Genomic DNA, 21058 nt, shown 5'->3' with positions numbered 1-21058 from the left:
ATTACTAGCAATGAAGAACACAGTTAATGAAATAAAAAACTCTGTAGAAAATCTCACCAGTAGGATGGATGAGGGAGAAGACAGAATATCTAAGCTAGAAGACCAGGTGGCAGATCTAATACAGTCCAACAAAGAGAAAGACAAACTTATAGAAAAGTATGAGTGGGAATTTCAAGATATTCAGGACACTATGTAAAGATCAAATATAAGAATTCAGGACATAGTAGAAGGAGAAGAATTCCATTCCAAAGGCATAGTAGGCATCTTCAACAAAATCATAGAAGAAAATTTCCCCCAATTTGGGAAAGAGGTGCTAATACAGATACAGGAAGCCTTTAGAACCCCAGCCAGACAAAACCCAGAAAGAACCTCTCTTCGCCATATTATAATCAAACTTCCAAACACACACACCAAAGAAAAAATATTGAAAGCAGTTAGAGAGAAAAATCAAGTTACCTTCAAAGGTAAGCCCATCAGGATAACAGCAGATTATTCAACACAAACTTTAAAAGCCAGAAGGGCTTGGAGTGATATATTCCAAGTTCTGAAAGATAACAACTGTCAACCAAGGTTACTTTATCCTGCAAAGCTATCCATTCAAATAGATGGAGAAATAAAGACATTCCATGACAAAAGCAGGTTAAAGGAGTATTTGAAGACAAAACCAGCTCTACAGAAAATACTTAATAGAATCCTCCATGCTGAAGAAAATGAAAAGCACACATATAAGGAACCTAGAAAAAAGAAGCAATACTCAAATACTAGTTAACACAAGAGAGCACAGGTAGAACCGGAACCACACACAAAAAAATGGCAAACATAAATACACCCCTTTCAATAATATCTCTTAATATCAACGGCCTCAATGCCCCAATGAAAAGACATAGGTTTGCAGACTGGGTTAAAAAGCAGGATCCTACAATTTGTTGTCCCCAGAAACTCACCTTTCTACAACCCCAATTGCTCAGGCAATAAAACCACAGATTAATCACTGGGACCTCATGAAATTACAAAGATTTTGCACTGCAAAGGACACAGTTAAAAAAGCAAAGAGGCAACCTACAGAATGGGAAAAAATCTTTGCCAGCTATATATCTGATAGAGCATTAATATCTAGGATATACAAAGAACTCAAAAAGTTAAATAATAAGGAATTAAACAAGCCAGTCAAAAAATGGGTTATGGAGCTAAATAGAGCATTCTCAAAGGAAGAAATACAAATGGCATATAAGCATCTAAAAAAATGTTCTACATCACTAGTCATCAGGGAAATGCAGATTAAAACTACATTGAGATTCCATCTCACTCCTGTCAGATTGGCCACCATCATGAAAACAAATGTTCATAAATGTTGGCAGGATGTGGAAAAAGAGGAACCCTTCTACACTGCTGGTGGGAATGCAATCTAGTTCAGCCTTTGTGGAAAACAGTGTGGAGGTTCCTAAAATAGCTAAAGATTGATCTACCATATGACCCAGCTATAGCACTCGTAGGCATATATCCGAAGGACTCATCTCATTTCCTTAGAAGTACGTGCTCACCCATGTATATTGCTGCTCAATTAATAATAGCTGGGAAATGGAACCAGCCTAGATGTCCCTCAACAGATGAGTGGATAATGAAGATGTGGCACATTTATACAACGGATTTCTACTCAGCAGTAAAGAAAAATGAAGTTATGAAATTTGCAGAAAAATGGATGGACCTGGAAAGGATTATACTAAGTGAGGTAACCCAGGCCCAGAAAGCCAAGCGCTACATGTTCTCTCTCATATGTGGATCCTAGCCACAGATGATTGGGCTTCTGCGTGAGAATGAAAATACTTAGTAGCAGAGGCCAGTAAGTTAAAAAGGAGACACAGGGCTGGAGAGATGGCTTAGCGGTTAAGCGCTTGCCTGTGAAGCCTAAGGACCCCGGTTCGAGGCTCGGTTCCCCAGGTCCCACATTAGCCAGATGCACAAGGGGGCGCACGCGTCTGGAGTTCGTTTGCAGAGGCTGGAAGCCCTGGAGCGCCCATTCTCTCTCTCTCCCTCTATCTGTCTTTCTCTCTGTGTCTGTCACTCTCAAATAATAAATAAAAAATTAAAAAATAATTTAAAAAAAAGGAGACATAAAGGGAAGAGAAAGGAAGGGAGGAGGGTACTTAATAGGTTGATATTGTATATATGTAAGTACAATGATTGTGATGGGTAGGTAATATGATGGAGAATGGAATTTCAAAGGGGAAAGTGTCAAGGGGGAGGGAGGTAATTACCATGGGATATTTTTTTATAATCATGGAAAATGTTAATAAAAAATTAAAAATTAAAAAAAAAAAAAGAATAAGTTTCATTGCCGGGCGTGTTGGTGCATGCCTTTAATCCCATCACTCAGGAGGCAGAGGTAGGAGGATCACCCTGAGTTCAAGGCCACCCTGAGACTACAGAGTTTATTCCAGGTCAGCCTGGACCAGAGTGAGACCCTACCTCAAAAAAAAAGAAAAAAAAAAAAAAAGAATAAGTTTCATGGAAACCCTCATTCTGAGTAGAACTCTGCAATATATAACCACTATTAAGAGGTAGGGGGCAGTATGGACAGAAGTTGGAAAAAGCTTAACATTACAACCATGGACTCTTGCTGGTAAATCCAAGGTCCAGAATTCAGTCCCCCTCCCCACAGTGAGCATTTGGACAGGGAGACCACTTCTATCCCCCAAAATAATGTGGGCCATTGCAAAAACGCTTGACTGCCTGCTAGAGCTAAAAGGTAAGGTCTTATTGCTGAAGGCACCACAGGCTGTGGTCATAGGACATCAGAATACCATGCTGGGACCAAAAGGGAAAGATCTCTTTTTTGGTTAGCCCTCATAGTGTTGGAAAGCCCTATGGGAGCTGCTGAAAGAAAATGGTCACCAACAGCATGAATAAGCAGGCTATAAAATCAACCAGCTGGTCAAGAAGTACACACTTACTAGTGAATAAATGGATGAAAGCCTCCAATCTGTTTTTTAAGTCAGTTTGTTATAAAAATCTGAAGCTATCCAGGTGTGTCAACACACAGATGAGTATTATTTTTCTCCTTTGCTATCCTTATTGCAATACCAAGAGGGATGAGTAAGCCCTCAGTTCCAGATTTTATGCCATGCTCATTTCCACTCTGAAAATGCACATCTATGCATGTCTGTCATTTCATGATAGCTGTTGACACACTTGGCAGGGCTTTTTTGGACATTTTTGTCAGACTTCCCCAAACCTTAAAACAGGCTGGTGTGTATAGCATCCTCTTTTCCAACTGTGAGATCTGAAATACACTGATAATAGTGGTACCTTATTTTTCACAACTGTAAAGTAATGTGGTATCTAGTCCTAGGTTTGTGGAGTGTACCTTTATGTTAATGTATAGTGAAGGGACAGTGACTTAATGGCTATGGGGAGTGTATTTGTGATGTGTGCAGGACTCAGTGTTGCTGAAGTATTAACAGATTTCCTTGAGGAGGGAGGCATGGTGGGTGGTGAACAATGAGGGAGAGCTTGCCAAGTGATGAAGCAAACAGGTTTTGTATCTATTTTTTAATCAGGTGTTGTAAACCTTGTGCATGGCTTTTTTTTTTTTTGTCTTTTTTCCTTGATTTTTATTAAAAATTTCCATGATTATAAAAAAATATCCCATGGTAATACCCCCCCCCCCACAACTTTCCCCTTTGAAATTCCATTCTTCATCATATCCCCTCCTGTGCATGGCTTTTTTGGTTGTTGTTGCTTATTAGTTGGTAGAGGAGAAAAGATGAGGGGAAAACCCTCAACTTTCCTAACTATTCTTTTCAGAAGCAGGTAGTTTGGTAGCAAAATCTGACCAGCTTAATCTAGTGACAAGACCCTGTTCTGTGTGATGCCCGCTCCATCTTGCAGTCCTTGTCATTGAGGAGCTAGTCATCATATTATTGTAACTTAGTGTTAGATACCAAACAGGGATGCCATTCTATTATGTACTTTTGTCAAACCATTTATGTGACTTTGATAAACATAGTAAAGATGCAGAATAAAACCATACTTGTGCAATATGGAACACAGCCTCTGCAGGTAACCAACTGTTCTCTGATTGGACTCGAGGCCACACAGTGGGAAGGAAGTCATATGTAGTACTGGAAACCAAGTCAGAATCCCATGGTCAGGAAAGGGAGGGATAGCACATCAAAAATTCTCTAAACCACTTTGCATACCCCTTTTAACCCATAATGTTCTCACTCTTGGTTGGAGAATCTGTTTTATATTACGGATGACAGATAAAATGGAAGAAAGCTTATATTCATCAATAAGATGAGAAGATAGCCAACTGCCCACTATGAGATATTCCACCTCTACTACATCTGCCAGGGTCCAGGAGAAATTGCGGAGGATGTGATATCATGAATACTGCTTTTACTGCTGGCCTGACAACCAGCCTCAAGGTGATGGTGACAGACACTTAGAATAATCAAAACCTATGATAGTGGAAACACAAAGACTACAAATAACTTAGGACTAAATCAGATTGCCAGCAGACCTGCCATGGCTCAGGGAACTTTGCAGAAGACGGAGTGGAAAGATTATGAGTCACAGAATGGGTTAGAATTCCCTGAGGCTTGGTCCTCCACTACCCCAGTAGGGACTGACTTAGGATCCCACAGAGATTAGCATAAACCTACTGAGGAGGACCCCCAGGGTAATGGGAGTTGGTGTGAGGGGATAATAGTATATAATCTGCTATAGTATATATAAAAAATTTTTTAAAAGTCAATGAGAATCTGGGAAGATGGCTCAGCAGTTAAAGGTGCTTGCTTGTTAAAGCCTGTCTCAGCTGGAGTTCAATTTACAAACCACTTACATGTTAGCTGCATGTAAAAAGTGAAGGGTCTGGTATTTCTTGCCATGGTACAAGGCCCTGTTATGTACACACACACACACAAATACACAAAAACACAATTTAAGAAGTTCAACGAAAAAGGTAAAAATAAAAACAGGAAGTCAAGTATGATGCTATTCATATGTGGAATATAAGAAAGTAAAACTCAGAAATTGAGAGGAAAATACTGACTACCAGAGAAAAGGAGAACAGTGTCTCAAAACTAATGTAGGAAAGACTGATCAATAAATTGGTATGAAGTTGCAGCTAGACAGGAGTAGGAAGTTTTTGTATTGCATTACACAGTAGGGTGAATACAATTAATGACCATACGTTGCATATTTCAAAAAGTTACAAGAAATGTTTTTTTTTTTTTTTTTCCAAGGTAGGGTCTTGCTGCATGTAGCCTAGGCTGATCTAGAATTCACTATGTAGTCTCAGGGTGACCTTGAACTCACAGCAATCCTCCTACCTCTGCTTCCTGAGTGCTGGGATTAAAGATCTGCACCACTATGCCTGGCTCAAGAAATGACTTGTGATACTTATAATATTTGAAATAATTTTTTATTGAAAATTTTTATGTAATTACATAATGAATACATCTTGATCATAATCCCCTCCCATCATTCCCTCTTGCCTCCCTTTCCCATACCCCTTCTATTGAACCTGTTCCTCCCTCCAACCAGTTCCTGTACTATTTTCATGCCTTAAAAGAAAGGATTTTGAACATTTCTACCACCAAAAATGACAAATGAGGAGATAGAAATGGATAGAACCTGATTCAAATACTACAGAGCATATAGATATAGTATCACATTAGTATGTTCAATTGTATAAATCAGTTAAACTTAATAAAAATGCTATCTCAGTACTCTCTAGAGCTTGACAGTAAACAGAATAATCTTATAGTTTTCAAATATTTATCATATTTTAAAAAGCTTCATAATTCCCTTTTTCTGTGCTGCATTTTAAAAATATTTTATTTATTTATTTAACAGAGAGAGAATGAGCACTCTCAGACCTCCAGTCACTACATACAAACTCCAGACACACGTGCCACCATGGCTTACATGTGTACTAAGGAATTGAACCTCTGTCCTTGGCTTTGCAGGCAAATTCCTTAACTGTTAAACCATCTCTCCAGTCCTCTGTTGCATTTTTAATTGAGTACTTTACCTCCTTAATGGAACAAGAGAAAATCTAAGGAATAAAAATGCATATATTCAAACAAGTAACCAATTAATTCCAAGTTAGAAGAGCTTGTCAAACTTATGGGATGTTTAAAAAATGGTTTTGTACAGGCTGGTCTTGAACTTCCAGATCTTCTGATTCAATTTCCGAAGTGCTGGGATTGAACATATACACTACCATGTCCAAATAAGTGGTGGGATTCTTATTCTTCCTTCCTTTTAGTATATAGTTTTGAGTAGATACCACAGAAGTTTAGATAAAACTAGCCTTGAAGACTCTATGTTGTCTTATCTTGCCTATTTCTGTAGCCTTATATACCATTTTCCTCATGGATTATCAAAACTAACATTTTCCCATTTGGAAATACAAACTCATACTTATATGGAACCTGATTCCATTAGACTTATTTCTTTATTTGAAATATCATCTCTTCACCAAGACATTATTTTACCATCCTCTCAGAATTATCTCCTATCCTACCTCAACATTTTTTATGTTTATCCTCTCCTTTCCTTTGCTACTCATGGCTGCAATAATTAGAATGCTATGTCTTTTCCTGTTTATATTCTGTTCCCTTAATTTGAATGCAAGTTATAAAAAGGCAAGGCTTCATCTCTTCACATATCTAATTCCACTTAATATCACATGGGAAATGGACACTTACTGAATAGACAAATAAGATATACCAACCCCAGAGACTAACTGACTATTTTTTGGCCAAAAGTTAGACAACAATGTCATGGAGCTGTCATTAAGTCTGTCTGAATCTGCCCCCTTCCTGTCTCTTAGAACAGCTTGCTTTTCCCTCGGTCTACTTCTACCTTCTTTGGTGCTGGGTGCTCAATTCAGCCTTCAATCCCATGAAATTAATCCCTAAAGTTAATGTTGCCACATTCCAACTTTACTTTAAAATATAAACATATTTGTAAGTATTTGAATTACTTAAACAGACATAAAATTTTATAAAAAAAATAGTGTCTTTTATGAATAGAGGGTTTGAAAATTGAGTTAGGAAGAGAGAATGCTGCTGAAGCCATTACATTATTGGAATCACTTTCAGTACTCCCTAAAACTCCTTTCTCTTCCTCAACAAATGTAAGAGTTTCTACTCTTTCTTTTTCCCAAGCCACGTTTTTGTTTGTTTGGTTTTGTTTCTGTTTTTCAAGGTAGGGTCTCCCTCTAGCCCAGGCTGACCTGGAATTCACTATGGACTATCAGGGTGGCCTCGAACTCATGGCAATCCTCCTACCTCTGCCTCCCAAGTGCTGGGATTAAAGGCATGCACCACCATGCCTGGCCCAAGCCACGCTTTTATGTAAAATTGTGCCATTTGCAGTTTATTCTCTGAACTATGGCTGGTCTAATTGAATCACAAAAAGCTAAGCAAAATTCAACAAAGATTTATGGGATCCCCTGAAAATATTTGGTATAGAATATTTGGAAAAAGTCTTAAGGAATCTATCTTTTTAAAACTTCCCAAATAATTATGAGACAGGTTTGACAGATAGGGCTCTCAACAATAGATAGTTACTTCACATGAGTTTCAAATAGAAATTGGGTTCAGTTATGATGCAATGAGAGACATTAACTTTCTTCCTCTGGGCTAAATCTCTCAGCATTAGTACAGATAGCATAAGGCCAGGAACACCAAAGATAAGTAGGACCTTATTATCATCAAAAAAACGAGGGCTGGAGAGATGGTTCAGCAGTTAAGGCACTTGTTGCTAAGCCTAATGACCTGGGTTTGATTCCCCAATACCCATGTAAAGCCAGATGCACAAAGTGACATACACATCTGGAGTCTGTTTATAGTGGTCAGAGGCCCTGGTGTGCCCATACTCTCTTTCTCTGTCTCTCTCTCCCCATCTATCTGCTTGCAAGTAAATACATTTAAAAAATGAGATCAAGGACTAGGTGGGCATTATTGGAGGTAAGAGTAGAAGAGTATAAATAAGGATATCTAAGACATTTAGCTTAGAGTAATACCTATCAAATCCTGATTTGAAGGTATTATCTGCTTTAACTAGGATGTATATATATTTTCAAGGTAGGGTCTCACTCTGGCTCAGGCTGACCTGGAATTCACTATGGGTGGCCTCGAACTCTCAGTGATCCTCCTACCTCTGCCTTCTGAGTGCTGGGATTAAAAGCATGCACCACCATGTCCGGTTAACTAGGATATTGAAAAACATCTCAAAGTCATAAAACTAACATTAAGAACCTGAGCCTGAATGAATGAGCAAAAAAGGAAAAAAAAATGAAAAAAAATACAGCTACATTTTTAAATTGGAAATAGGAATGTGGGGAAGCACAGTGAATCATGAGTTCTCATTAATTTTGTCCAATTTTTGCACATATGTGAATTTTTCTCAAGGCATTCCTCACATCCTTGTTCCTGAGACTGTAGATCAGTGGGTTTATAAGTGGGGTCACTGAGGAATAGATCAAAGTTACAATCTTCTGTGTTCCAGCTGGATTTCCAGAATTTGGGCTGATGTACATTACCATTATGGTTCCATAGAACATAGACACTACAATTAGATGGGAACCACAAGTGGAGAAGGCCTTACCTCTGCCAGCTGCTGAAGGTATACAGAACACTGCTCTGAGGACCAGGCTGTAGGATGTAAGGATGGAGATGAAAGTGATGAAGATGATGAGTGAGCTTATTAAAGAACAAGAAAGCTCAATACCAGGTGCAGGGGTGCAGGACAGGGCCAGAAGAGGGCCAGGGTCACAGACAAAGTGGTCAATGGTATTGGGGCCACAAAAAGGGAGTTGGGTGATGAAGTAGATAGGGATTGGATAGCAAAGGAAGGCTGTTACCCAGCAGATGGCCATCAAGTTAAAGCAGAGACGACCACTCATGATGGTAGGATAGTGGAGAGGGTGGCAGATGGCCAAATATCGGTCAAAAGCCATCAGGGGCAATAGGAATGTCTCAGTGATGCCACAAGAAAAGAAGAAATAGAACTGGATGAAGCAGGCTGTGAAAGAGATTGTTCTGGTGTCAGACAAGAAGTTTCCTAACATATTGGGAACAGTGGTATTAATGTAGCAGATTTCCAGGAATGAGAAGTTGGCCAGTAGGAAGTACATCGGGGTATGGAGCCTGTAGTCCACCTTCACGGCCCAGATAATGACCCCATTAGCCATCAGTGTCAGGATGTAAGACATAGAGAACAGTAGAAAGAGGAAGACTTGAATCTCTTTGGAGCAGGAAAAACTCAGGAGTATGAATTCAGTCACTCTGCTGGCTTCTGATGCATTTGTGGCACTCATGCTTCCTGAATTGTAGATGAAGGAAACAGCAAAGACACAGAAGATATTTACTCATCCTTTTCAACATCTTCCCCTTCCCCTTCCCTATTCTATCAACTAAATAACAATCTATGCTGCTCTCAACTGTCCAAATTTGATAGTGTTTTATGCCATCATGATCTGAATTATTGTACTGTGTCTCATTTCTCTCAGACAGGATATTATGTGTGTGATATTATGGTGTGGAGAGGGTTGGTGGCAGTACTCACACATATATGATGAGATATAACACCCGTGTATTTGTGCCCACAGATTCAGATATAAATGCCCCTTAATACTTCAGACAGAGTTTCAGTTACATGGATCTTTGGAAGCGATATTGAAATGCTAGGTATCATAAAAGGAGGCTAGAGAAAAGTAACACAGGCATGTATTTATGCATTGCAACTTTACTCCATATCAGTCTTGTAGTTATTTTATGTTTCAAGACAGAAAGCATCAAATGTGCTATCTTGTCATCTAATGTATATAATTGGTTCAGAAAAGCTTGACTGTCTAAACAGTTATATAAGTGTTTCAATTTGGCTCAATTTTGCTGGAGAGATAGCTCAATGGCTAAAAGCACTTTCTTGCAAAGCCTGGCAGCCTGAGTTTGATTCTCTAGGGCCCACATAAAGCCAGATGCAAAATTTCCTTCCATTTATAAAAATCTACATGGTATATACAAGTCCGAGAAATCCTGATCTATATCAAAGTCTGTTTACTTACAGAAAAGTAGGAAGAATCTGTATTATTTCATTATTTTTAGCTTTGGTGTTTTCTAGAGAAACCACTATTCTTTCAGTTCAGGGGTAGATACAGAGGGTCATGAATGTCCAATACTCTCAGAAAGTGTCCTTTGGGTCCCAAGGAGAATGGGAAAACTATAAGCTGACTGGATTGGACAGCAATTCCCCAGCACTTCCGTGGCTTGAATTCCATTATAGATGGAAAAGATTGGAGTGTTTTGGGAGGTGAGGGGCATTTTTATTTCCCAGGTTGAATATTGCCTGAGTTACTTTATGGAAGCTGACAAAACTGTTCAAGATTCTGTCGCCTACAGTTTTCTCTCAATTTATTAATGTATTTTATGGATTCCCCTCTGCTAATGGGAAACAGTCCTCTTTTAAGCCTACCTGTTCCAAAGTAAAAATGATGACCATACTAAAGCTTATTCAGATTTCTGGCTAAGAATATTTCCTAATTTATTAGTTGCAAAATATGCTTCTCTCCATATCATATTACATCACATCATATCATATCATCTTTACTGATTATTTTGACAACTGCATAGAAAAGTTTATAATTTTTTATATTGTACTTTAGTTTCAGGCTTCTTTAAGTCTATTGAATAAATCATGTTTGGTACAGAGGAGCGGTAGGAAATTCCTCTCTACTAGGATTCAGAGTACCCCAAAAATCACAAGGAAAGAGTGAAAGAGATGAAACATTGGACTACAACAGGCCTGAAGAATCATTGCTTTGTAGTTTGGGCGGCATGAGCTCATCAGGTGGTGTGCTTGTTCCGCTGTCGCTCTCCTTTCCTAGTAGATGGTGCTGTGCTCTGTGGAAGTACCAAATGTTTCTGATGGAAGTGAGTGCTGAAGCCGGTTCAGCCTAGCATTCAGAACACATGCCTGTATGGAGGACCCTTCATTCAAACCACCATAAGCCCATTCCTCATAGCTTTGTGCCAGTCCTTTCCACATGTCACCACACTAAAATTTATTCTCTTGATCTCACTGGGTCCAATTTTTTGGTTAATAAAGGCAGGAGTTTCATATCCCTTCCCAAGTTCCCTAGCTCTCTTACATTTTAAATATGAATCACTTTTCTTTTACCCATATGTAACTTGGGTGTTTCCTTAAGTCACAAAAAGAATCAGAGTGAAAGGGAACATGCAAGCTCTTATATTCATATCTCCTGTGAATCTATATCCTCACTGGTCTAGCAGGTCTGAGTTGCAATCTTCTATTTTTACAGTAGCCACAGGCAGACAGAGTAGTAGTATGGCATCCTTGGAAGTCAGTGTCCAAAACCTTGGCATAGATGGTATGGCTTGGAGAGGGACTGGTGTATTTACTATACTTAACTATGTTGCCCTGATTTACTTCTCTTAAGGGAGATCACCTCCTGTGGGTTTCAGCAATGAGACTTTCTGGGGGATGATTTTCAGTTCCAAATGTTCCCTTCCCTCAAGAGCCCACTAATTGTTTCTTGGGGCTTAGGTTCTGAAAGGATGATTATATCATCTCATACAATGCTTAGAACACACTTTCTGTCTTCACTCAACAGCTCATTGCTATGATGGTGTAAACACTGAGGCAACACCAGCTTAGCAGCAATAGGGATTTTGTCATTTGATTTTATTCATTTCTTTGTCTCTGGCATTTAATCTCTTCTTTGATAAAATCAGAGTTGTAACTTTAAAATTCTCATTCTCTTTCATATTTTCTCACTCAATTGTGTAAGAAGGGTTACTTTTAAGTTTCATTTCATTTTTTTTATTGCCATAGATTATAGTTCCTTGGTCATCTTGAGCTTTCAATATGTTAGCATTATTTAAATATATATATATATATATTCAATTCCTTTATTAAGCAATTTCTCAGTGATTAACAGAGGTAATTGGAATTTCTATTACTGAAAGAATGAACTTTATAAATATTTAGATATATAACAAATTTTCAATGATTACAAGAAAAACAAAGGTAAAAGAAAAATATATAATGCCAATTTATTCACTCTACTACCCTAAAATATATTAAATTAAAAGCAAAAGTTTTGTCACATGCATATGAGTGCATTAAAAAAATCTTCACCTTAAAGATAATTCTGAACACTTACATAAATTTATTTATTTGACACTTCTAATAAACTAATGCTTGGGATAGAAATGAAAGATAATTTAAATCTTCCACTTTTTGATTTATAATTCTGAAATGGTATCACATACATATTAATGTTTTATTTTATTATTTATTTTTTTTAAATTTAATTTTTATTAGTTTTCCATTCAGCAAATACAGGCAGTTTGGTATCATTATTAGGCTCATCCATGACCTACCCCCTCCCCATTGGCCCCTCTTTGTTGAGATATATGGGTCATGCCTTGTGGAGCTAGCCCACAGTTATTGGTACGATAAATGTCTCTGCATATCCTGACCCAACATGTGGCTCTGACATTCTTTCTGCCCACTCTTTGGCAAAATTTCCCTGAGTCATGTTGGGATCATTTTTGGTCTGCTTCAGTGATGAGTTGTTGGGGGCCTCTGAGGTTCTGGCTCTCTGATTTGGTAGGAGTTGATTTTTCTCTGTGTTGGTCTCCTTCCCCCTTGTGCTGGTATATGGTTCATCAGGAAAAGAGCACCCTTGCTTGTTTGGCTAATTTTCCTTAGTTTCAGCCAGGGCCCTTTTGAGGTATGATGGGTGGCTCTCTCCTTAGGATCTGCATCTATCTGAAAAAGAGAAGCAGAATCTCCAACGGAGAGTAAGTTAGCACCAGGACAAATGAGATAACCCTTACCTTTTTAATACAGAATTTAATAGGTGTAGACCCTCTTATACCCCATAATTGATGGTAGCTTGATATTGGAGAGTGGGCTTATGTTTGGATATGATTCTGACTTGTTTCCCAGCTCCAGCTATGGGTCCCGCACCACTGTGGGAATCAGTTAGCCAAATCAAGAGCAGTTGGTTCCCCACCATGGCTGTGTTCCACTATTGCACTTGTGTGGGCATCACAACAGGTTATTTGTTGCTGAGTAGTTTAGACCATGAGTTCCTTGGACAGATATTGGTCATTTCCCCCAGTCGCCCATGTAGCACCTTCTGGCACTATACACACTGACTGCCTGGGGACTGACTCTTTCCTGGCCTCCAGCTATGCCATTTCATTTTATGTGTCAGCTGCATATGGAGTCTTCAGCTATAGGGTCTTACCACTGATCTTTGGTGGGTCATCAAGTACTCTAACAGAAATCTGTCATTCTTTTAGGAAACCTTGCAGGTTTCTCTGATCAAAAGCTCATTTTGGATAATAGCCCCATGCTGGTACTGGGAGTTACAGGTCAGTGCCCACTAAGAAAATGAGGAAAAAGATAACTAATATACAAGAGTTAGGGAGGAGAGTATGGGGGGGGGGACGGGGGAGAGGGAGGGAAGATGTAGAAGATTTAGGTTAGACTTGATCCTACCCTCTCCAGTGTCTTGTGGTTTTGGTGTTTTCTGTATGGCCCTGGTGAAGGTTCAGCTATTTGGTCTGCCTTTTAGGAAGTAGAATTTTATGGTACCATTGCCATTTGGGTCTAGATTAGTGTTTCCCACCCCTTCGATGCCCTCCCCTCCCTCCCGCTCCATCCTAGGGTCTAGTCCATGAGATGCTTGCTGGGTATGTAAGGTATTTTGGGTAGATTAAGGTTAGGTGCTGTAGATAAGTGAGACTATGTGGTGATTTTTTTCTGTGATTGGGTAAGTTCACTGAGAATGATCTGTTCTAGGCTCAACCATTTTTTTCTCAAATTTCTTTGTGTCATTTTTTTTCTTACTGCTGTATAGAATTCCATTGTGTAGATATACCACATCTTAGTTATCCATTCTTCTAGTGATGGACATCTGGATTGCTTCCAGCTCTTAGCTATTACGAATTGTGCCGCTACAAACATGGTTGAGCAAATCTCTCTGGCCTGTGGTTTGAAGGCTTTAGGGTAGATGCCCAGTAAGGGAATAACTGGGTCTGTTGGTATCTCTATAGTCAGCTCTTTCAGGAGTCTCCATATTGCTTTCCAAAGTGGTTGTACCATCCTACATTCCCACCAACAGTGGATGAGTGTTTCTATTTCTCCACATCCTCTCCAGAATTTATTTTCATTTGATTTTTTGATGTTTGCTGTCCTTATTGGAGTAAGGTGGAATCTCATAGGTGTTTTATTTTGCATTTCTCTGATGATTAGGGATGATGAACATTTTCTTAAGTGTGTGTTTGCCATTTGTGTATCTTCCTCTGTGAACTGCCTGTTCAGCTCTTTGCCCCATTTTGTGAGTGGGGTGTTTGACTTCTTACTGTTTAGATTTTTGAGTTCTTTGTAGATTCTAGAGATTAGGCCTCTATCAGTTGGATAACCCACAAATATTTTCTCCCATTCTGTTGGTAATTATTGGCTTTGCTTATTGTATGCTTGTCTGTAAAGAAACTCTTCAGCTTCATGTGATCCCATTGGTTGAGTGACTGTTTAAGATCGTGAACTTCTGGGGTTTTGTTCAGGAAGTCTTTTTCCATTCCTATATCATGGAAAGTACTTCCTAAATTTTCTTCCAGTAGTATTCGAGTTTCTGGTGTTATACTGAGGTCTTTGTTCCATTGGGATTTTAGTGTAGTGTATGGGGAAATGTGTGGATCAAGTTTCAGTTTTCTGCATGTGGTTATCCAGTTTGTCCAGCACCATTTGTTGAAGATGCTGTCTTCTTTTCCAGCCTATATTTTTCAGGACTTTGTCGAATATCAAGTAGCCATAGTTGCTTGACCCAAATTCTGGGTCCTCAAGTCTATTCCATTGGTCTATACTCCTGTTTTTATGCCAGTACCATGCTGGTTTTATTATATGGTTTGTAATATAGCTTTAGATCAGGTATGGTGATGCCACCAGAGGTATTTCTTTTGCTGAGGATATGTTGGGTATGTGAGGCCTTCTGCATTTCCATATAGAAATCAACAACAAAATACCCACCAAGAATCCCAATGGCACCTGGAAACTGAACAGCATACTATTAAACAATAAATGGATAGTGGATGAAATGAAAAATGAAATTGCAAAATTCCTGGAATTGAATGACAATGAGAACACTTCATACCAAATCTTATGGGACACAATGAAGGCAGTCCTCAGGGGAAAATTCATAGCACTCAATGCCTTCATAAAAAAGACAGAAAGATCCCACATCAATAAACTAACCATCCACCTAAAGGAACTGGAAAAACAAGAAAAATCCAACCCATAGAGCTCCAGAAAGAGAGAAATAATTAAAATCAGAGCAGAAATTAATGAATTGGAAACCAAGGAAACAATTAAGGCAATTGACAAAAAAAAAAAAAAAAAAAGAAAAGCTGGTTCTTTGAAAAAATAAACAAGATTGACAAACCCCTGGTCAATTTGATCAAGCTAAAAAAGGAGAAGCTTCAAATTAACAAAATTCAAAATGAAAAAGGAGAGATCACAATAGACATAAGTGAAATTGGGAGAATCATCAGGACTTATTTCAAAAACCTCTACTCCACAAAACTGGATAATGTGGAGGAGATCGATAAATTCCTGGATGCATACCATCTATCAAAGCTAAACTCAGAGCAGATTAATCACCACAATGAACCCATCACACTCACAGCCATTGAAAAAGTAACAAACAACCTCTCCCAAAAGAAGAGTCCAGGACCAGATGGCTTCTCAGCCATATTCTATCAAACCATCATGGAGGAACTCAAACCAATCTTCCTAAAACTGGGCCACACAATTGAAGAACAGGGAAAGCTTCCCAACTCCTTTTATGAAGCTAGTATCACCCTAATCCCAAAACCAGGCAGAGATGCCACAAGAAAAGAAAACTACCTGCCTATTTCCCTAATGAACTTAGATGCAAAGATCCTGAACAAAATACTTGCAAACCGAATCCAACAACACATCAAAAGCATTATCCACTTTGACCAAGTGGGATTCATCCCAGGAACACAAGGGTGGTTCAACATATGGAAATCTGTCAATGTAATACACCACATAAACAAGCTTAAACATAAAAACCATATGATCATTTCGATAGATACAGAAAAGGCCTTTGACAAGATACAACATCACTTCATGATCAAAACATTGGAGAGAATTGGCATAGTTAGTACATAACTTAACATAATAAAGGTAATATACAAAGCTCCAAAGGCCCAAATAATACTTAATGGAACGAGACTGGAGGAATTCCCATTAAGATCAGGAGCAAGACAGGGATGTCCTCTCTCACCTCTGCTTTTCTTTTTTTTAAATATTTTTTTTTTGCTCATTATTTATTTATTTATTTGAGAGTGACAGACACAGGGAGAAAGGCAGATAGAGGGAGAGAGAAAGGATGGGCGCGCCAGGGCTTCCAGCCACTGCAAACGAACTCCAGATGCGTGCGCCCCCTTGTGCATCTGGCTAACGTGGGACCTGGGGAAACTGAGCCTCGAGCCAGGGTCCTTAGGCTTCACAGGCAAGTGCTTAACCACTAAGCAATCTCTCCAGCCCATGCTTTTCAATATAGTACTGGAAGTCCTAGCTCAAGCAATAAGACAGGAGAAGGAAATAAAAGGGATACAATTTGGAAAGGAAGAAGTTAAGTTAGCTCTATTCGCTAATGACATGATTGTATATGTAAGAGACCCGAGAGACTCTATCCCAAAACTCCTGAAGGTGATTAACTCCTATAGCAAAGTAGTGGGATACAAAATCAATGCACAAAAATCGGTAGCATTTCTATATGCAAATGACAAAGATATAGAGAAAGAAATAAGAGATATAGTCTCATTTTTAATAGCAACAAAAAAATAAAATACCTTGGAATAACGTTAACCAAGGAAGTGAAAGATCTTTACAACGAAAACATAAAATCACTCAAAAAAGAAATTGAGGAGGACTTGAGAAAATGAAAAGACCTCCCATGCTCCTGGAGAGGCAGAATTAACATTGTGAAGATGACAATCCTACCAAAGTCAATATATAGATTTAACGCAATTCCAATTAAAATCCCTACAGTGTTCTTCACTGAGATAGAAAAAAAATGGTGTAATATATTTTTAAGGTATATTTTTATAATTTTTGCATTTCATTTGTATCATTTGTAATGACTCCCACTCTAATTTTAATTTGGGTCTTTTTTATTTTTCTTTGATTTGTCTAAAGATTTCTTACACTTGTTTATCATTTCAAAAAACCAACTTTTGTTTCATTAAATTTTGGGGGGATTTGTTTCTATAATTTTTTAAAATAGTTGTTTTCATTTCATTAATTGCTATTTAAATGTTTAAATGGCTTATTTCTTTTGGTTTAATTTTAGTAGGCCAAGTTTATCTCTTTTATTTTGATGTCAAGATCTTTTCTTCCTATTATGATGGTCTTGTGTATGTAGTGTCAGGCACTGTGAGGTCATGGATATCCAGGCCATTTTGTGTCTGGGGGAAGTACATTGTAAGGAGTCCTGCCTTTTGGCTCTTACATTCTTTCTCCCACCTCTTCCACAATAGACCCTGAGCCTTGGAAGGTGTGATAGAGATATCGCAGTACTGAGCACTCCAGTCACTTCTTGATGCCTTCTGAGTCATCCTAAGGTCACTACCATCTTAAAAGAGAAGATTCTCTACCAAAAATGATAGTAGCATTAATATAAAGGTATGAACAGTAAGAGTAGTGCTTACTTGGCATTTTGATAAGCACAGTATCTACATTTAGCCAGACAGCAGCAGACGTTACACCCCTAGCGCCATTTTCACAATATTGATTACTCCAATCCAAGAACATGGGATATCTTATTTCCTACTCTCTTCTACAATTTCTTGCTTGAGTGCTTTAAAGTTCTCGTTGTAGAGATCTTTCACTTCCTTTCTTAGATTTATTCCAAGGTATTTTATGATTTTTTTGAGGCAATTGTGAATGGGAATAATGGCATGATTTCATCCTCACTGTGTTTGTTCTTAGCACATAGGGAGGCTACATTGCTATTAGTGTTTATCAACTCTAACAGTTTTCTGGCAGAATCTTTAGGGTACTTTATGTATAGAATCATATCATCTGAAAATAATAATAATTTGATCTCTTCCCTTTCAATTTATATCCCTTTTATGTGTGTCTCTTGCCTTATTGCTATAGCTAAGATTTCCAGTACTATATAAAATAAAATAAATTAAATTAAATTAATTTTATTTAACAAATTAAATAAAAGTGGGGACAGTGGACACCCTTGTCTTTTTCCTGAATTTAGTAGAAAAGCTTCAGGTTTTTCTTTATTTAGTATTATATTGGCTGTAGGTTTGACATAAATAGCCTTTATTATGCTGATATGTTCCTTCTATTCCCAGTTTCTGTAGGACTTTTAACATGAAAGGATGTTGGACTTTGTCAAATGCCTTTTCTGCATCCCTTGAGATGGTCATGTGATTTTTGTCCTTCAGTCCATTTCTATAATGCATTACATTTATCAATTTGCATATATTGAACCATCCCTGATTTCTGTGATAAAGCCTTGGTTGATATGAGTGAGCTTTGTGATATATTCTTGTATTCTGTTTGCCAAAATTTGTTGTGAAATTTTGCATTGATGTTTATGAGGAAGATTGCTGTGTAATTTTTCTTTTTTAGTTCTGTCTTTGGTTTTGGTATTAGGGTGAAGCTGGCTTTGTTGAAGGAGTTTGGTAGAAATACTTCCTTTTCTATTTTATAGAAAAGTTTGAGAGGCATTGGTGTTAGTTCTTCCATGAAAGTCTACTAAAATTCACCTATGAATCCATCTGGGCCTGGACATTTTTAGTTGGGAAATTGTTTTTATAACTGCTTGTATCTCTGTACTTGTTATATGTCTATTTGAGTCATTAATCTCATCTTGATTTAATTTTGGTAGGTCATATAAATCAAGGAAATCATCCATTTCTTTCATGTTTTCAAACTTAATTGGGGTATATGTTCTTAATATATATCCCTATGATTTTGTGGATTTCTTTACTATTTGTTGTAATGGTATCTTTTTCATCTCTAATTTAATTAGCTTATGTCTTTCCTCTCTTATGGGTGATTTGCTAAGAGTTGGTCAATCTTGTTTATCCTTTCAAAGAACTAACTCTTTGTGTCATTCATTCTTTTTTTGTTTCTATTTCATTAGTTTATGCCCTAATCTTCATTATTTCTTCTGGTCTGATGACTTTTGCTTTGCCTTGTTCTTCTTTTTTGAAGGTCTCAAGATGAAGCATTAAGTTGCTTACTCATGACCTTTCTAATTTCTTAATATAGGCACTTAATGCTACAAATTTCCCTCTTAGGACTGCTTTCATTGAGTCCAAACATTTTTTTTTAATGTTCTGTTCTCATTATTATTCCATTCTATGAATTTTTTGATTTCCTTCTTGATTTCTTCATTGACCCAATCATCAATTAGTAGTGTATTGTTTAGTTTCCATAGTTTAATGTATGTGCTATGGCTTTTCTTGCTGTTGATTTGTAGTTTAATCTAATTCTTTTTAGATAGAGTGCTACAAATTATTTCAATTTTCTTATATTTGTTAAGATTTGGTTCTTGTCCTAATATATGATCTATTTTAGAGATGTTCCATGTACTGCTGAAAAGAATGTGTTTTCTGCAGCATTTAGATGAAATGTTCTGTAGATATCTGTTAATTCCATTTGTTCTATGACCTCATTTAATCGAGATTGTGTCATCTTGATTTTATGTGTTTCTTGTATTCAGAGATGTTTGCATCTTGAGTTAATTTGATGCTTGGGTTTTCTATTTATCTTCAGCATTCTCAGCCATATATCTTTAGTGTAGGAGTTTAAGTGGCCTGGAATAGGTTTATTATTATTATTAATTATTATTATTATTATTGACATATTTCATATGGGTACATCATGTGTACCTATTTTCCTTCATCTCTGCCCCCATTCTCTTGGGGATGCTCCTCAGTGAGGTTGCAGGTATTGCTCCTGGGGTTGGGATTTATGCACTGTGAGAGCCACATTCAGTTATTTTAGGGGTAGTGAATGCATCTGGGCATGATGTCTCAACCTTTGGTACTTACAGTCTTTCTGCCTCCTTTCCTTCAACATTCCTGAGCTATGGTGGCTGTTGTAAGTCTACTTCATTTATAAGCTCTTAGGAGCCTCTGGAACTCTGCTTTGGTAGGTGTTGGGTATCCTTAGACTCTCATGCTCTGGAGCTGATTATTAGGTTCAGTATAGAAGCAACACTCATACTTGTCTCCCCAATTCCTTTGTGGTTTCATCTGTGGTTTGGCTGAAGTGTGAGGGGTAGTTTATGACCTCTGATCTTGCTACCTTCTGAAAAAAGAACAGATTCTCCAATGGAGAGAAGAAGTCAGCATGGATTAAATGGGATATACATTATTAATTTAGGGAGAATTTTATGTGTTTAACCCCTCTTGTAGCCAAAGATTAGTGACAGCTTGACACTGAAGAATATAATCTTTTTCTCCATAGGATTCTGTTCTGGTTCCAATTCCAGATATGAGTTCCTTTACACTAAGCAGATCTCTCAACCAATCAGAAAGCTATTGGTTACTCAGTGAGGCTGTGTGCCACTAATGCACTGGCATGTCCATTCTGTCAAGTTGTTTGCTTCTAAGTAGCTTAGACCTCTATTTGCTCAGACTGTTGTTGGCCACATTTCCCTCAGTAGCTCATGTAGCACTTAAAGTACTAGACAGGGTAACTGTGTGGGAACTCATTTTTTTTTTTTTTCTGAATTCCATCCAGGTCTCTCTGTGCTCTGTTTCAATAGTATATGGTATCTTCAGCAATAGGGTCTTCGCTTTTGCCTCAGATGGGTAATAAAGTGCTTTGACAGAAGGCTGTCTTGATTTTAGAACCTCATAGTTCTCCCCTATCAACACCTCAATGTGGGTAGCAACCAATCTCTGGTGCTGGAAGTTACAGGCCAGAGAGAGGAAAAAAAAATTCTAGG

The 21058-nt window shown here is 37.9% G+C and overlaps 1 protein-coding gene across 2 annotated transcripts; it reads right to left on the bottom strand.

Annotated features, from left to right (window-relative positions):
* Positions 1–8383: 8383 nt before the first annotated feature.
* Positions 8384–11846, bottom strand: LOC101600988 (olfactory receptor 11H6-like). 2 transcript variants are annotated; one of them, XM_012951586.1, is made up of 2 exons: positions 11812–11846; positions 8384–9302 (listed from the first exon to the last, which is right to left on the bottom strand). In XM_012951586.1, the coding sequence occupies exons 1-2, from the start codon at positions 11844–11846 to the stop codon at positions 8384–8386; spliced, it is 954 nt and encodes a 317-aa protein (XP_012807040.1). The 2 variants fall into 2 exon arrangements, with proteins under 2 accessions (XP_012807040.1, XP_004670189.1); XM_004670132.1 differs by lacking the exon at positions 11812–11846 and having other exon boundaries at positions 8384–9334.
* Between the last annotated feature and the right edge of the window lie 9212 nt (positions 11847–21058).

Source organism: Jaculus jaculus, chromosome 8 (assembly GCF_020740685.1).
Source record: "Jaculus jaculus isolate mJacJac1 chromosome 8, mJacJac1.mat.Y.cur, whole genome shotgun sequence".
Classification (NCBI taxonomy): Eukaryota; Metazoa; Chordata; class Mammalia; order Rodentia; family Dipodidae; genus Jaculus; species Jaculus jaculus.
This window is presented reverse-complemented; position numbering and strand designations above follow the sequence as displayed.